The sequence below is a fragment of the Xenopus laevis genome, chromosome 6L, assembly GCF_017654675.1.
Source record: "Xenopus laevis strain J_2021 chromosome 6L, Xenopus_laevis_v10.1, whole genome shotgun sequence".
In the NCBI taxonomy this organism is placed as follows: domain Eukaryota; kingdom Metazoa; phylum Chordata; class Amphibia; order Anura; family Pipidae; genus Xenopus; species Xenopus laevis.
In genome coordinates this window covers 133,160,783-133,173,997 of record NC_054381.1, presented here as the reverse complement: position 1 = coordinate 133,173,997, position 13,215 = coordinate 133,160,783, and the positions used below count along the sequence as shown (strand labels likewise).

Sequence of the window (13,215 nt, the reverse complement as noted above, 5' to 3'; positions counted from 1 at the left end):
ACTGTAACCAGTCACATCATTTGAATGGTCATTGGTTGATTACTCAATTGTAATGGCAGAGGTTAACAGACGCAGCAGATAAACAAACCTGCTTTGTAACAAACAATCACACAGCCATGCAGACAAATACTGCAGAAAAGGAAGGAGCAACATTGTTCTCCCAATTCTGGCCCTCTCCTTCTGCCTCAACTAAAACTGAATGGAGTGCCAAAGGGGGGCAACCTTTTCTGGGAATAAATACTGGCTTTTCTATATTTTTATCTTTTAATACTTTTGGCATTAAGCATAATGTCAGTTATTTACAAAATTGCAACAAAACCAGCACTGACTTGCTTAGAAACGTATCTAGCAGGGACAGTAGGGCTGCCACCTCACCCTTTTAATACCAAACACATATGAAATCCACAGCCTGCATGGCTAATTATCAACTCATTTAGATGCTGCAGACTGAACTGATTTCTGTGCAGCCATGTATCATGCATCTAAATTAATTGCTAATTAGCCATGCAGGCTGTGGATTTCATATGTGTTTGGTTTTAAAAGTGTGAGGTGGAAACCCTAAGTGATTTTGTGCGCTCTCCCGGGGGGGGGGCAGTAATTTACCTAGGAAAACGATACCTTTTTTAAGTGTTTAAGTGTTCCACTTGTGGAACAAGATTTAGAGCTCTAAATACCAAAAAATTAAAAAGTTATATTTTTCATGATATAGGGATCTATACCAGAAAAATATTTTACTTTATGCACAAAAATTCAACTCATTTGGAAAGCCTCAAGCTCATACAAATAGTCAGCTGCTGAATAATGATTTTTTATGAGGTAAATACACAAAATAATACATGCCCCCCCCCCAAATAATATATTTCTGGAAAGTACAAGTGTCATCTCCCATAGTATCCATTTTAAAAATGATTTCTTTTTTCCTCTGTAATAATAAAATAGTCGCTTGTACTTGAGCCCAACTAAGATATAATTAATCCTTATTGGAAGCAAAACCAGCCTATTGGGTTTATTTAATGTTTACATGATTTTCTAGTAGACTTAAGGTATGAAGATCCAAATTATGGAAAGATCCATTAACCGTAAAACTCCAGGTCCCAAGCACCTCGATCCCCCCCATCTGCACAGTTGAAGTCTCTGCAGCACACAGCCCACACTCCCCCTCCCTCTCACAAACTTGTAACAGTTTCTCTTCAGTACCTGAATGCTGCTCAAATTCCCCAGCACAGGAAGCAGTGGCAGATTGACAGCAGACATAGCCAATAGGAGTTAAGTTAGCTGCCAGTACAATGTGTGATGTCATATAAGGAAGAGGAAGTGAACACTGTAGTGTTTTTGGGGGTCAGTGACCCCCTCCCAGCACAGGGTCTGTGTGGAACTGAAGGATTAGTACAGGGACACTTCTGAGGTGAATATCTCTTGAACTGTACTTTTTCTGTTAACTATTTCTATGGAAAAGTTTGTTCTATTCATGTGAACTGTTAGATTTGTCATTTTGTTACAAAGGTGAACAACCCCTTTAAACATCCCCAGTGCTCTCACTTGTCGCGTTGCAAATGATCTTTCCTGGGGAAGCAGGATCAGGATTGCCTTTCAGAGATAATTAAATCTCTTCATTAGCTTCACCCTGGCTTTTCTAAATCCGTCGCCTGAATGTTTTCTCAGCTTTTATTTTCCAGTCTTCTAAAACAGAATGAAATGTGCACAAACTGACCTCAGTAATGTCGGCCCTCCTTTTGTATGTGGTGCACGGTTCCTTGGGTAATTGGGACCCTAGCAACCAGATTGCTGAAACTGGAGAACTGCTGCATAAAAAGCTAAATAACTCAAAACCTGCAAATAATAAAATATGAAAACCAATCGCAAATTGTCTCAGAATATCACTCTCTATATCATACTAAAAGTTAAATAACCCCTTTAAGCTGGCCATACACTATGAGATGAGCTTGTATGGTGAGGTTGCTAAACAAGCTAATCTTTCCCCCTGACATGTCTACCAAAAGGTGGACGATAGTGGGCTAATCCACTCGCTCAGCTTTACGGCCAATCAATTGCATTACAATGAAGGGCATACCAGCCGACGGGATGAGGACCAAATCAACTACTCAGTGCAGTCCTTGATTGGGTGGGAAAATCAAACTTGCCAGATCAAGATCTGTCTGATTTTTGACCAGATTTCAGTCTGGGAGGCCTGTCTGAGGGCCCCATACTCTGGCAGATAAGTTGCCAAATCAGTCTTGAGCTGGCCATAGTCTCAAAGATCCGATCCTCGATTCGTATTATTTTCGGACCGTGTGTGGAGAGTCCCGACATTTTTTGTCCCACGGAGATCGGTCGTTTGGTCAATCGGACAGGTTAAAAGATTTCTGTCGGCTGCCGATAATTTCTCTGCATGTATTGCCGATCATACGATTTTCAGTGGGAGACTGTCACTAGCTTTTGTACCATTCTTTTACTACTTTATTTGATCGGAATGGTTAGTGGCAGGCCAGGAGATGGGGAAGTCCGATCGTTCGAGGATTCCAACAATCGGATCTTTGCATCTATGGCCAGCTTTAAGGACCCAAATCGGCATCTTAAATCTGCCCATGTATTCCTCTGCTGATCAGGGAATGTGGATGGTGAAGCTGTGAACACTAACGACTGGTCTTTGTGGATTGGTGCGCTGCTGCCATGGTGAGCTGAACCAGCATCAGGCTTTCCATTGGAAGTTGTAAGTCATCAGCTGATGGGAAATCAATCTGATTTAGATGATCCCTTAGAACAACATTGTGGAGGGTCCATATACACAAAGAACACTCGGCCAGTTCAGTTAAGGCTACATTTTCTATTTTGCAGCCACTTTAAAAACCCATCAAACAATATCCTACATCAGGGGTGCCCAAAAATTAGATTGGGATCTACCAGTAGACCTTTAGCTGGTGATCAGTAGATCGCAAGACACTGTCTAAACCACCCTCCTGTTTCATGCTTTTCATTCAAAATTTTTTTTTGTTAAGGTTACATAAGAAATAGTTGTTTGTTAAATATAACAATATACATTTTCTGTAAATTTCTTCATTAATCAACATTTACGCAATATTTACCATGGAGCAGAATGCTAACCACGCTTTTATGGATGTAGATCATATTGGGACAACATCTCTAAAAGTAAAGTATGAGCACTCCTGCCCTATGTCAAGTCTGTCCAGCTGGAGGCCCTCCTAAAGATTGTCCCTAGTAACAGCCCTATGCTTGGGACTCATGGCCCAAACTGACCAATTTGATCAAATACGTTGGAAAATCTATTTGACCAATATTTTTAAATGTCCGGTGTGGGCTCTTCTGATTTATGTGATTGTTTCAGGACTGCCAGGAAACTGGATCAAGACCTGTATGTGCCAAAATTTGGCTACCTGAATGTGCGGAACATGTTGGTCAGTGACACGTGTACATAGCAGGAGAGTTATGCCATTGTCCACATAAAGTCTATAGGAATAGTACTGTGTAATGCCACTTTGATACCGGTATGGGACCTGTTATCCAGAATGCTTGGGACTTGGGGTTTTTCAGATAACTGACCTTTCAGTAATTTGGATCTTCATACCTTAGGGTAAGGTCACACTGGGAGATTGTCACCTGGCGTCTAATCGCCTCTTCTTTGGGGCGACTAATCTCCCTGAATTGCTTCCCCCTGTCTTCCAGGAATGATAGAAAGGACTTAAAAGACAAATGCGCGCATTGATAAAGTTTTAAATTTCAAATCATGTGGAACAATAAAGAAGCGACGGTCTGGAGCGACGTCATCACTCTTGGAGGAAGCCTATGAGGCGAAACGCGTCAGCGGTGACGGAACATTGCAGAAGTGCGGGGACTTGCGCAGTGAGGTCCGGAAGACGCCGAGACACTTACATTGCTGCCGCAGAGATCCTCAGTGTTTTTAAAAAGGCACTTATATGGAGAATTGTTTGTGAGTGTGTTTTTTTAATTATTTATTAAAAATTTTATTAGCACTTCTGCACATACCGCTCATTATTGCCCTCAAGGAAAAAAGAATACTGGAAGCTGGTCCGCCCCTAATTTTGAGATACGCTGAAATAACTCTTGGGTTTGTGAGTATAAAACTCCACCGCAATACCTACCTTTTTATCACCATTGAAATAAATATTTAATTCTCACCCTCTTATTAGTGGACACTAAAAGGTGAAAAGTTCTTTCATCACGATAATTTAGAAATGCTTTTCAGGCACTGAAGGCGTGCGCCCAAATTGGAGAACGCTGCACTTTATTTTTCTCTCCTTTTTTTCTGTTTTCTTCCCCAAAAAATCCTCTGTTGAGGAATACAGCAGTCCCTCTTTTTGGAATTGGACTATGCAATAATTGAATTGAGAAGAGTTGTACATAGGATGTTGCCAATTAGCAGCATAAACTGAGCAATTCTACTTGCGTATAACGTGCAGCAAACGCACAGCTTATATCGTCCTGGGCACGGCAGGTATCTAAGCGGTCACAATAAAGCCGGCTGATGGTGGCCAATTTAAAGCCACAGCAAAGAGCAGTCATTGTATGGCTGTATATGGATCTCTCATTCTCATCATCTCCCAAGGTGGCTCCAGACTTTCCCACAGTATTGTATTGCGGCTACAAACACACGCAGCCAGCCAGCCTAGGTGATAATTCACTCCAACTTAAACCACTTTTGCTTTTTTTCAAACAAGGTATTATCTGCATCTGAAATAGCGGCTGAAATTCTACCGCCTCTCCTGAGAAAAAGACAAGGGAGGTTTATTGTATTGCACAAAGGCTTCTTGAGATGTATTGACAGTGCAAGCAATCTCCTTTGCTCTCGAGGGTGGAAGGGATTGTTAGCAGAGTTTTCTCACAGAAAAATAAAACGGGGGCAATGTGTCGCACAGGAACTTCAGCTTGGCGACACTCACAGGCCATCAAAACAGTCGGGCATCTCACAATAAACACTGGCCTTTACAGTCGAGCTGACGAGAACTCTAAAGTGAAAAATAAGACGGCTCTGAAGCCCAGTAAAAAGTACCTTCTCGTATGGTCATTAATATCAGTGACTCCTCATGCAGCACTACACAAAATAGCATATGATGTAAGCACGGTGTAAAATGTACAACCTAAAAACAGATGAATAAGACATGTAAAATGTAGGAGTCTATTAGGGATCCGTTTTCATTCTGATATGCTTTGTAACCACATTCCCTAAGCCTATAACAAACACAGACTCAACGATGGCTTCTGTAGCTAAAGAACATTTGACTAATATAATGTGCCTTATTCAAACTGCCATAAAGCAACATTCACATACAGGTATCAGAACCATTATCCGGAAGGCTCTGAATTACGGAAAGGCCGTCTCCCATAGCCTCCATTTTACCCAAGTACACATTTTTCTCTGTAATAGTAAAACAGTACCTTGTACTGGATTCAGAATAAGATGTAATTAATCCTTATTGTGAGCAAAACCATCCTGTTCGGTTTATTAAAGTTGACATGATTTTCTAGTAGACTACGGGTAAGGTCACACTGGGAGATTCGGGCATATTTAGTCGCTACTATAATATTGTAAGCTTGCCTTAGGTTTTGTTAGCTTTTTAACCATGTCATTATTATAGTAGACTGTAAGTCCTTCCCAAATCTTGGATACAAAACGGTAGTGATGTGCAGGCCAGCCCGATACCCGCGGGTCGGTCAGGTTCAGGCCGACCTCGCAACCCTCTTTGCGGATGGCCTCCTTCATATGCCAGCTTCCGGCTTCATAGCCTTGCGCCTGCTCGCCCTGCCCCTTTTGTGATGTCATCAGCGGGGCAGCGCGGGTCTATAAAGGGAAGTCTGAAGTCGGGATCAGGCGGGCACGGGTGGAGGGAGGGGTCCTGACCCGCACATCACTATTCTCCAGCATGTTTTGTTATTATCCAAACTTCACCTCTCTGGGTCCAGTTTAGTTGGCCGTACTCTTGCCTCCAACTCGCAGGCTTTTACTGATAAGACATTAGCAGGGGTGGGCTTGATAAGAGTGACAGCAAATGTGTGAGTAGAATTATGGAGTAACAAAACATCAGCAACTATGAACAGAGAGTAGCGAGAATTTTTCATGGTAGTTGGGCTGGACTGGCAATCTGTAGATTCTGCAAAATGCCAGAGGAGCTGCAGAAAGATGCCATAGACTCTAGTGACTATTTATTGGGCTGTTGGGGGTCCAGAGCCAATTTTGAATCTCAAATCAGACCTGTACTGGTGTTACCACTATACCTAAAAGCACTACTATGGTATATGATTGTGAACAAACCATAACGGAACCCCAGTCTTTCAGATGAAATCCATACCAGTTGTTTATGTTTGCGGCTATTAAATTTTCTGACATTTAACATAGTCCCATCTTGTTTTTATAGTCGATAATCTAGACTAGGGAAACTTAAACTGGACTTCTCAAGCTTTGAGACTAGTCTTGCTTGTGACTAGTCTTCCATTTAGATCTATTATTGTTTTTTGACAATTTACAAAACCCCTGCATATTCTTGTATGCATGATCTATATGTTTTTACTGGCAAGCGAGAGGAACTTTTACTGGAAATTGTAATCTTATCCTATAATATCATGGCTTCCGTTTTGCTAATATGCCTGCTTCCGAAATAGTGGCGCCACTTAACGTAAATTTGCATCTCCTTATTGGTGACAATGACAATCTGTATCCTAAAAGAAATCCATATATCTATATTTCAATGGAACACATTCAGTCTTCTGGCATATTCCTTTTCTCTAAGTACATATCTATATCATTCCTCCATAACCTTATTAACATGTCTGCTCCTTTCTGTTGCCTAATACTGATTACTTAGGTCCCGCGGCTTCTCGCTTCATACAACTGTCACATGAATCAGATTCAAAATATGGAGTGGATGTAATATGCCATTTAAGAACATAATTCCTGTAACTGATTTCTCTCCTCATTTTTTATTATTTGTGGTTTTTAAGTTATGTCGCTTTTTATTCAGCAGCTCTCCCGTTTTCAATTTCAGCAGTCTGATTGCCAGGGTCCAATTACCCTAGCAACCATGCATTGATTTGAGGGCCTGAATAGAAAGATGAGTAATAAAAACAATAACAATACATTTATTTCTAGCTTTACAGAGCATTTATTTTTAGATGGGGTCAGTGACCAGGATTTGAAAGCTGGAAAGGCAAATGATTAAAAAACTATAAAAACAATAAATAATGAAGACCAAAATTAGAATTGGCTATTTTAAAACATACTAAAAGTAACTTAAAGGTGAACCTCCCCTTTAAGTTCCAAACAACCCAATCTCAGCTTTGTACAGTATTTTGTGGCGCTTCCATTCCTCTAGGACACATTTGTGCGTGTTGTGATATTTAATAAATATCGTTCTCTGCTCCCTGTGTCAGAAAAACATTTATCTCTTGTCGGTCTCCATAGGGTTATGAGAAAAAGCGTCTCCCACTTTAAAGTTTCTTTAAATATAGGCCAGGCTGAGTTGTTTTAGGGATTATTGCTCTGGTGCCGGAGTATAATCATGGATTTATGTGTGATTACTCTGCCTAAAGCAACCTATCATTTACGCTTGCTTCTGAACTCTGGCTGATGGGAACCTGTGAGAGCAGCGTGTATGTTTCCGCTCAGCACGGGCTTTGCCAATTGATCTCCTAGCCACAAAGACTTGCCCTCCGGGGGATCAGTCATAACGTACAACATTTATGCTCCATTCTACCTGCAGCCTTTTATCCCCAAAGTTCAGAGGATCCCTTTATACACAGGTGCAACAGAGGCTGCTGAACAATCCCTTTAATACTCTAGATTAAATGTGATTAAAATACCTGGAAGTTTGTGTTGAACTCATGCGAAGCAGCAGATGGATCTTGTGATATCATGGTATTGTGATATTGTTCTTCTCATTAGGAGCAAGCTTCCCTGGGGGCACACACAAATAATAATCACCAGGGTTTTGGAAGGTAAGTGATGGGACAGGATTAAAAAACAAAAAAACACAGGATCAGGCCTGACCTCGTTATTTTATTTTGTAAGGTCAAAGGCCTCAAACAGCTGGCCGGATCAGGAATGGCATGGCACGTGCTTGCACTAATTGCAGAAAGCATCGACTGCCAGGATCTAGTTATACCGATTGAACAGGTTCCACTTTTAATTAGGAATGCACCGAATCCAGGATTCAGATTTTTTTCAGCAGGATTCGGCTAAATCCTTCTGCCCGGCCGAACCGAATCCAGATCCTATTTTGCATATGCAAATTAGGGGCAGGGAAGGAAATCACGTGACTTTTTGTCACAAAACAAGGAAGTAAATATGTTTTCCCCTTCCCACTCCTAATTTGCATATGCAAATTAGGATTCAGTTCGATATTTGGGTGAATCTTTTGTGAATGGATTAGGGGATTCGGCCGAATCCAAAAGATTTGGTGAATCTCTACTTTTAATACAGGTATTATGCCAAATACCGATATCCAGAAAGCTCTAAGTGAAGCAAAGGCCACCTCCCATAGAGTCCATTTTAAGCAAATAATTAAAAAAGATTTCCTTTTTGCCCACTATTATTATTATTATGGATGACGGTTATTAATGGGAATATTCAGGGGCGGAATTATAGAGGAAGCAGATCCTGCGGCTGCAAGGGCGGCCCAGGAGGTATAGGGGCCCCATGGGGCCCTAATTCATATACAGTTTCAATAAGTATTGGTAAAACAAGTCAGCCTCTAAGCATTTTGTGAGCCTGAAAAATAATTTGCTGTAGGGCCGGTAATATCTAATTATACCACTGGGAATATTGAGTAGGCCGGGCTCATGGTTCCTTATGTGTTTAGAGATAAAATGTGTATTCATCATGTCACGGAGCACTTTAGTGAAAATAGTTATTTTACGGTTTAGTGGAAAATGGTATATGTTATAATTAATATTTCAAAGCCCATCAAAGTTTTTTTTTTTAAAAAATTGTATGATGCAATACTATGTCTGGTATAGGATGAGAGGAGGAGGACTGGGCCTTTTTAATGAACTATTATCTTTACTCCCTGACTCACTAATGACTGAATTCTTTCTACCATAAATGAAGAAATCTAAAGCTTCTTTCTTCTGAAGGCGTTGGTTTACTGTCTTACTGCAGAGCGGCGAGGTGGATTATGTGCTTATTGTAGTGTTTGCAAAGTGTATGTTCTCTTGTTATGTAATAGGCTGGGCTCTGTGTAACCAACTTTGCCCACTGATATGCTAAGTGGAAACTATTTGCAGTTTTAGTCAAATATTGTCCTCCCCGTGGATTATTATCTTACCTGCTTGTAGGGTTGAAAAAATGTAATATAAGGTTATAGTCGTATATATAATATTTTAAAGGATATTTTCTTTTTAACTGCTTTGTGTATGGGTATGGCCACCTTTCGATTTGTATGTGGATATGGCCCTGTAGAATACAATGGTATTTTATCTGTTATCGACTAGGTGACCTGTGCCGTTTCTCCTTTTTCCCAGTTTGAATGGCTGCTCCCATGACTACTCAGCAGCTTGTTTGTATAAACTATAGTAGTCTTTCTGAAGCAAACACAGAACTTTTACCAGTGCAGAGCAGTAGTACATTATATTTTAATTACTTTGATAGCATTTTATGTATTGGTTTTACTGTTCCTTTTACATATGGAGATGCAAATTATAGAAAGATCCAAATTATGGAAAGACCTCTTATACAGAAAACCCCAGGTCCTGAGTATTCCAGATAGCATGTCCCATACCTGTATATTATTCTGCATCTTCAATACAATACATTCTACATTTGATTCCTAAAACAAAACTATTTTAAATATAAAATTACAACAGTTCAGATGAACTCTTTTTTTGTTTACCTTTTGTGAACTAGAAATACTGAGTTTCAGTGGATAAACACTTGAACCCCCTATGCATCACTGCCGAGAGCCTTATTTATAAGAAAAAAAAAACAAAGATCAAAAGTTGACATTATATATATTTTTGATGTCTAAATGTGTGTTTTCCCTGACATAAACCTTATAAGTGCTGTAGAACGCCAGGGGGTTGGATAATCCTTTAATGCGCACCCTATTGCGTGTGATTCCCATCTTGTGGATCAAAGGGCTTTGATCAGCCACAGTTAAAATGCAACTACTGGCGGGGGGGAACGTAAAACGTTGCACAAAAACTGTTGGTGAGGGAGTTTCTCATTTAATGGTCATTTATTTAGCATTTTCATTTCACGAGGGAGTAGTAGAGAACTATTCAAACCATTGATATTTAACCACATCCAATCTTCCCATTTGGGCCGTATAAAAATATCCTGCAGACTATACAGTTAATTTTGGTACCAATCCCTCCCTTATGCTCTGTATAAGTGGAATGCAAAGACTGCAGCCTCTTGGGATGCTGGGAAAACAGTGATTGTTGAGGAATAGACAGCAGGGCTAAAGGGTCTTCTGTGGGAAAGTCTGAGAGGCAGAAACCTTGGGAGGGGAGCCATGGGGTTGTGCAAAGTAAAGGAAGGCCTGAAAAAATAGAATTTGGTTAGATCATGGGGCTGGAAGGGAGAGTGGGTGTCTGAAGCTGGGAATGCATTGTGCAGTTAAGCCAATGAAATTAAAAAAAAAAAAGATCCTCCACTATCTGTCTATAATGTCCTCTAATATACTTACAAATCATGTCCCCTCACAAGCACCTTTTCTTCTCCAAAGAAAACAGCCCAAATGTGACAGTCTACCTTCATAATTTAAGTCTTCCATCCCCTTAACCAATTTAGTTGCACTTAGTCTCTGCACTCTCTCCAGCTCATTTATATCCCTCTTAAGGACCGGAGCCCAAAACTGCACTGCATACTCCACATGAGGCCTTACCAGGGACCTATAAAGAGACAAAATGATGTGTTCACATCTCTTTATTTGCTTAAGCAGCCACAAAGTGACACTGCCTAGAGTTACACAACCTGTTATCCATAAAAATCCCCAAATCCTTCTCAATTAAACATACCCCCAGCATATTTGCATTTAGTTTATACTAAAGCCATATTTATATATAGGCAAGGCCCATTCCTAAGGTGGCAACTTTGGTGGGGAGCAGCCCTCGGATGGCTACTTACATTTTATATTAAATTTTTTTCCCCAGAAAAAAAAAAAAATCTCCCAGCAGTCCCGGAGACTTGCTTCCTAAATCCAGAGGCGCAGCTGGGGGCAATGAAGGGTACCTGTCCCTTCAGAGCATGTCAGGGGGGGAAGTGATGTCACATTCAACAGGGCATGATGTCACATATATGCAGTTCACTTGCACAGTGTCTAGCTGGCAGTAGACTGAAATACAGCACTGGTGTATACCTAGCTTTTATATTATTTCTGCCAAAGTGCATAACCTGCATTTATCAACATTGAACCTCATTTTCCAGTTTCCTGGCCAGTTTTCTAATCTAGTCAAATCCCTTTGCAAAGTGGCAGCATCTTGCATGGAACTTATAGTTCTGCACAATTTTGTATCCTCAGCAAAAATAGAGAGATTAATTACAATTACCCACCTCCAGGTCATTAATAAACAAGTTAAAACCAAAGAACCAAGTACAGAGTCAGTGGTGTAACTAGATGTTACTGGACCCTACAGCAAATTAATTTTAGGTCCCCAAAATATCCAGAGATTGCCCTGTTTTACCATTAAAAGTTGAAATTGCTCATTATTTGGGTCTCATGGGGCCCTCTATGCCTCCTGGGCCCCCCCCCTGCAGCCGCAGGGTCTGCTTCCTCAGTAGTTACACCCCTGTACAGAGTCCTGTGGTACTGTGTCTTCTCTGCCAGATTATATTGAGAATGGTGAGCAGAGTAATAGCTATGGAGATGTTTCTTAACCAGTTTAAGCAGCCACTGTACCCTAACATTACTGGACTGTGCTTAGTGCAGATGACTACTAGTGCGGGCAAAGTCATATGTTCTATCTCTGGATAGCTCAGAGATTAGCACTCTTTTTTTTTTTTAACTCAATAATGCAGTTTTTCTATCATTCTGTCACTAGCTTCTCTATGTGAGATGATAAGGAAGGTTTCAGCAAGCCAGCCTGAGGGTAATACAGGGACAGTAGAAAAAAAAACCCATTTCAATGTACCTGTGTATCTATTAAAAATAGCCAAGGCAAGAATTTAAAGGAGAATTAAAAATACACATTGGCCCAGGATACTTTAGCTGAGCACTGCCATCTTTTTTCTGACCTCCTTTTCCATGAAAAAATGATATAATGAGTATTAAAGTATAACCCTATTATAATAAGTATACTTACTATTAAGTATCAGCTTGCAGTTCTGTATATGGTGCTCTGTTATATGGAGTGCAGCTGCTTGATGTTCCATACTAGGAATCTACCATTTCAAGCAACACTTCTATATCAGTCGCTCATTGTTTATATAAAAATACAGTGTGTGAGCCGGTGCTTATAACTAGCCTGGAATGCTCTGACAGTTGCAGGTTATGACAGAAGGGCTGGATGTTTCCGGTGTCTCTAAAATAAATTGATCGTGTCTATATGTTGTTGTTTTCAGAAAATACCAAAAGGGCGTGAGAGTTCGCCTGAGATTGGCTGACCTGGAGCTCACTTCAAGGTTTTTGGGAGCAACTACTGACACCACCTTGCTGGAGGCGGACGCGGTGCTGCTGGGTCTGCAGGAGAGTCGGGAGACCAAGTGATGATGATGATGAAGGAAGCAGGGAACTATCTGCATTCCCCGTGTTTACTTCTGCAGCCACTGACGGGATGAATTTCAGGAAAGGTTATTCTTGTGGCACAAGAGTTCATCAAAACATTCAGCCGATTGATAGGACTTTATGGAACAATCTCATTGTCTGCTATAACAGCTCCAGGGTTTCTATGATTTGCAGGGGCAGAGTAGGAGCTGGAATTCATTATTCCCTTTTTGTCTTACTATCCTTTGTGCCTCTCTTATCTCCATGACTGATATGACAAATTAAAAAAAACAAAAAACGTTGCTTCCATTTTCTTTTTGCTTCCATGAGATTCTGCACTTAATTTATCTTAAGGAGGAACTCCCACCAAATAATTAAAAAATAGCATTTTGCTGAATTAATGCAATTCTTTTCACATTCTAACCGTGTAGCTCCAAATTACGGAAAGACCATGTCCCATAGATTCTATTTTATAACAAATAATCCCAAATTTGAAAAAATAATAAACTAATAAAACAGTAGCTTGTACTTGATCCCAACTAAG

At 40.5% G+C, this 13,215-nt stretch overlaps 1 protein-coding gene across 1 annotated transcript in view; it reads left to right on the top strand.

The window, feature by feature from the left end:
• LOC121394503 (28S ribosomal protein S28, mitochondrial-like) overlaps window positions 1-12,973 on the top strand; it is a 56,569-nt gene extending 43,596 nt beyond the window's left edge. Inside the window, exon 3 of the mRNA XM_041565668.1 lies at window positions 12,530-12,973. Coding sequence (XP_041421602.1) covers window positions 12,530-12,674 — 145 coding nt within the window. The 3' untranslated portion in view covers window positions 12,675-12,973. The remainder of the gene's footprint in view (window positions 1-12,529) is intronic.
• The last annotated feature ends 242 nt before the right edge of the window (window positions 12,974-13,215 follow it).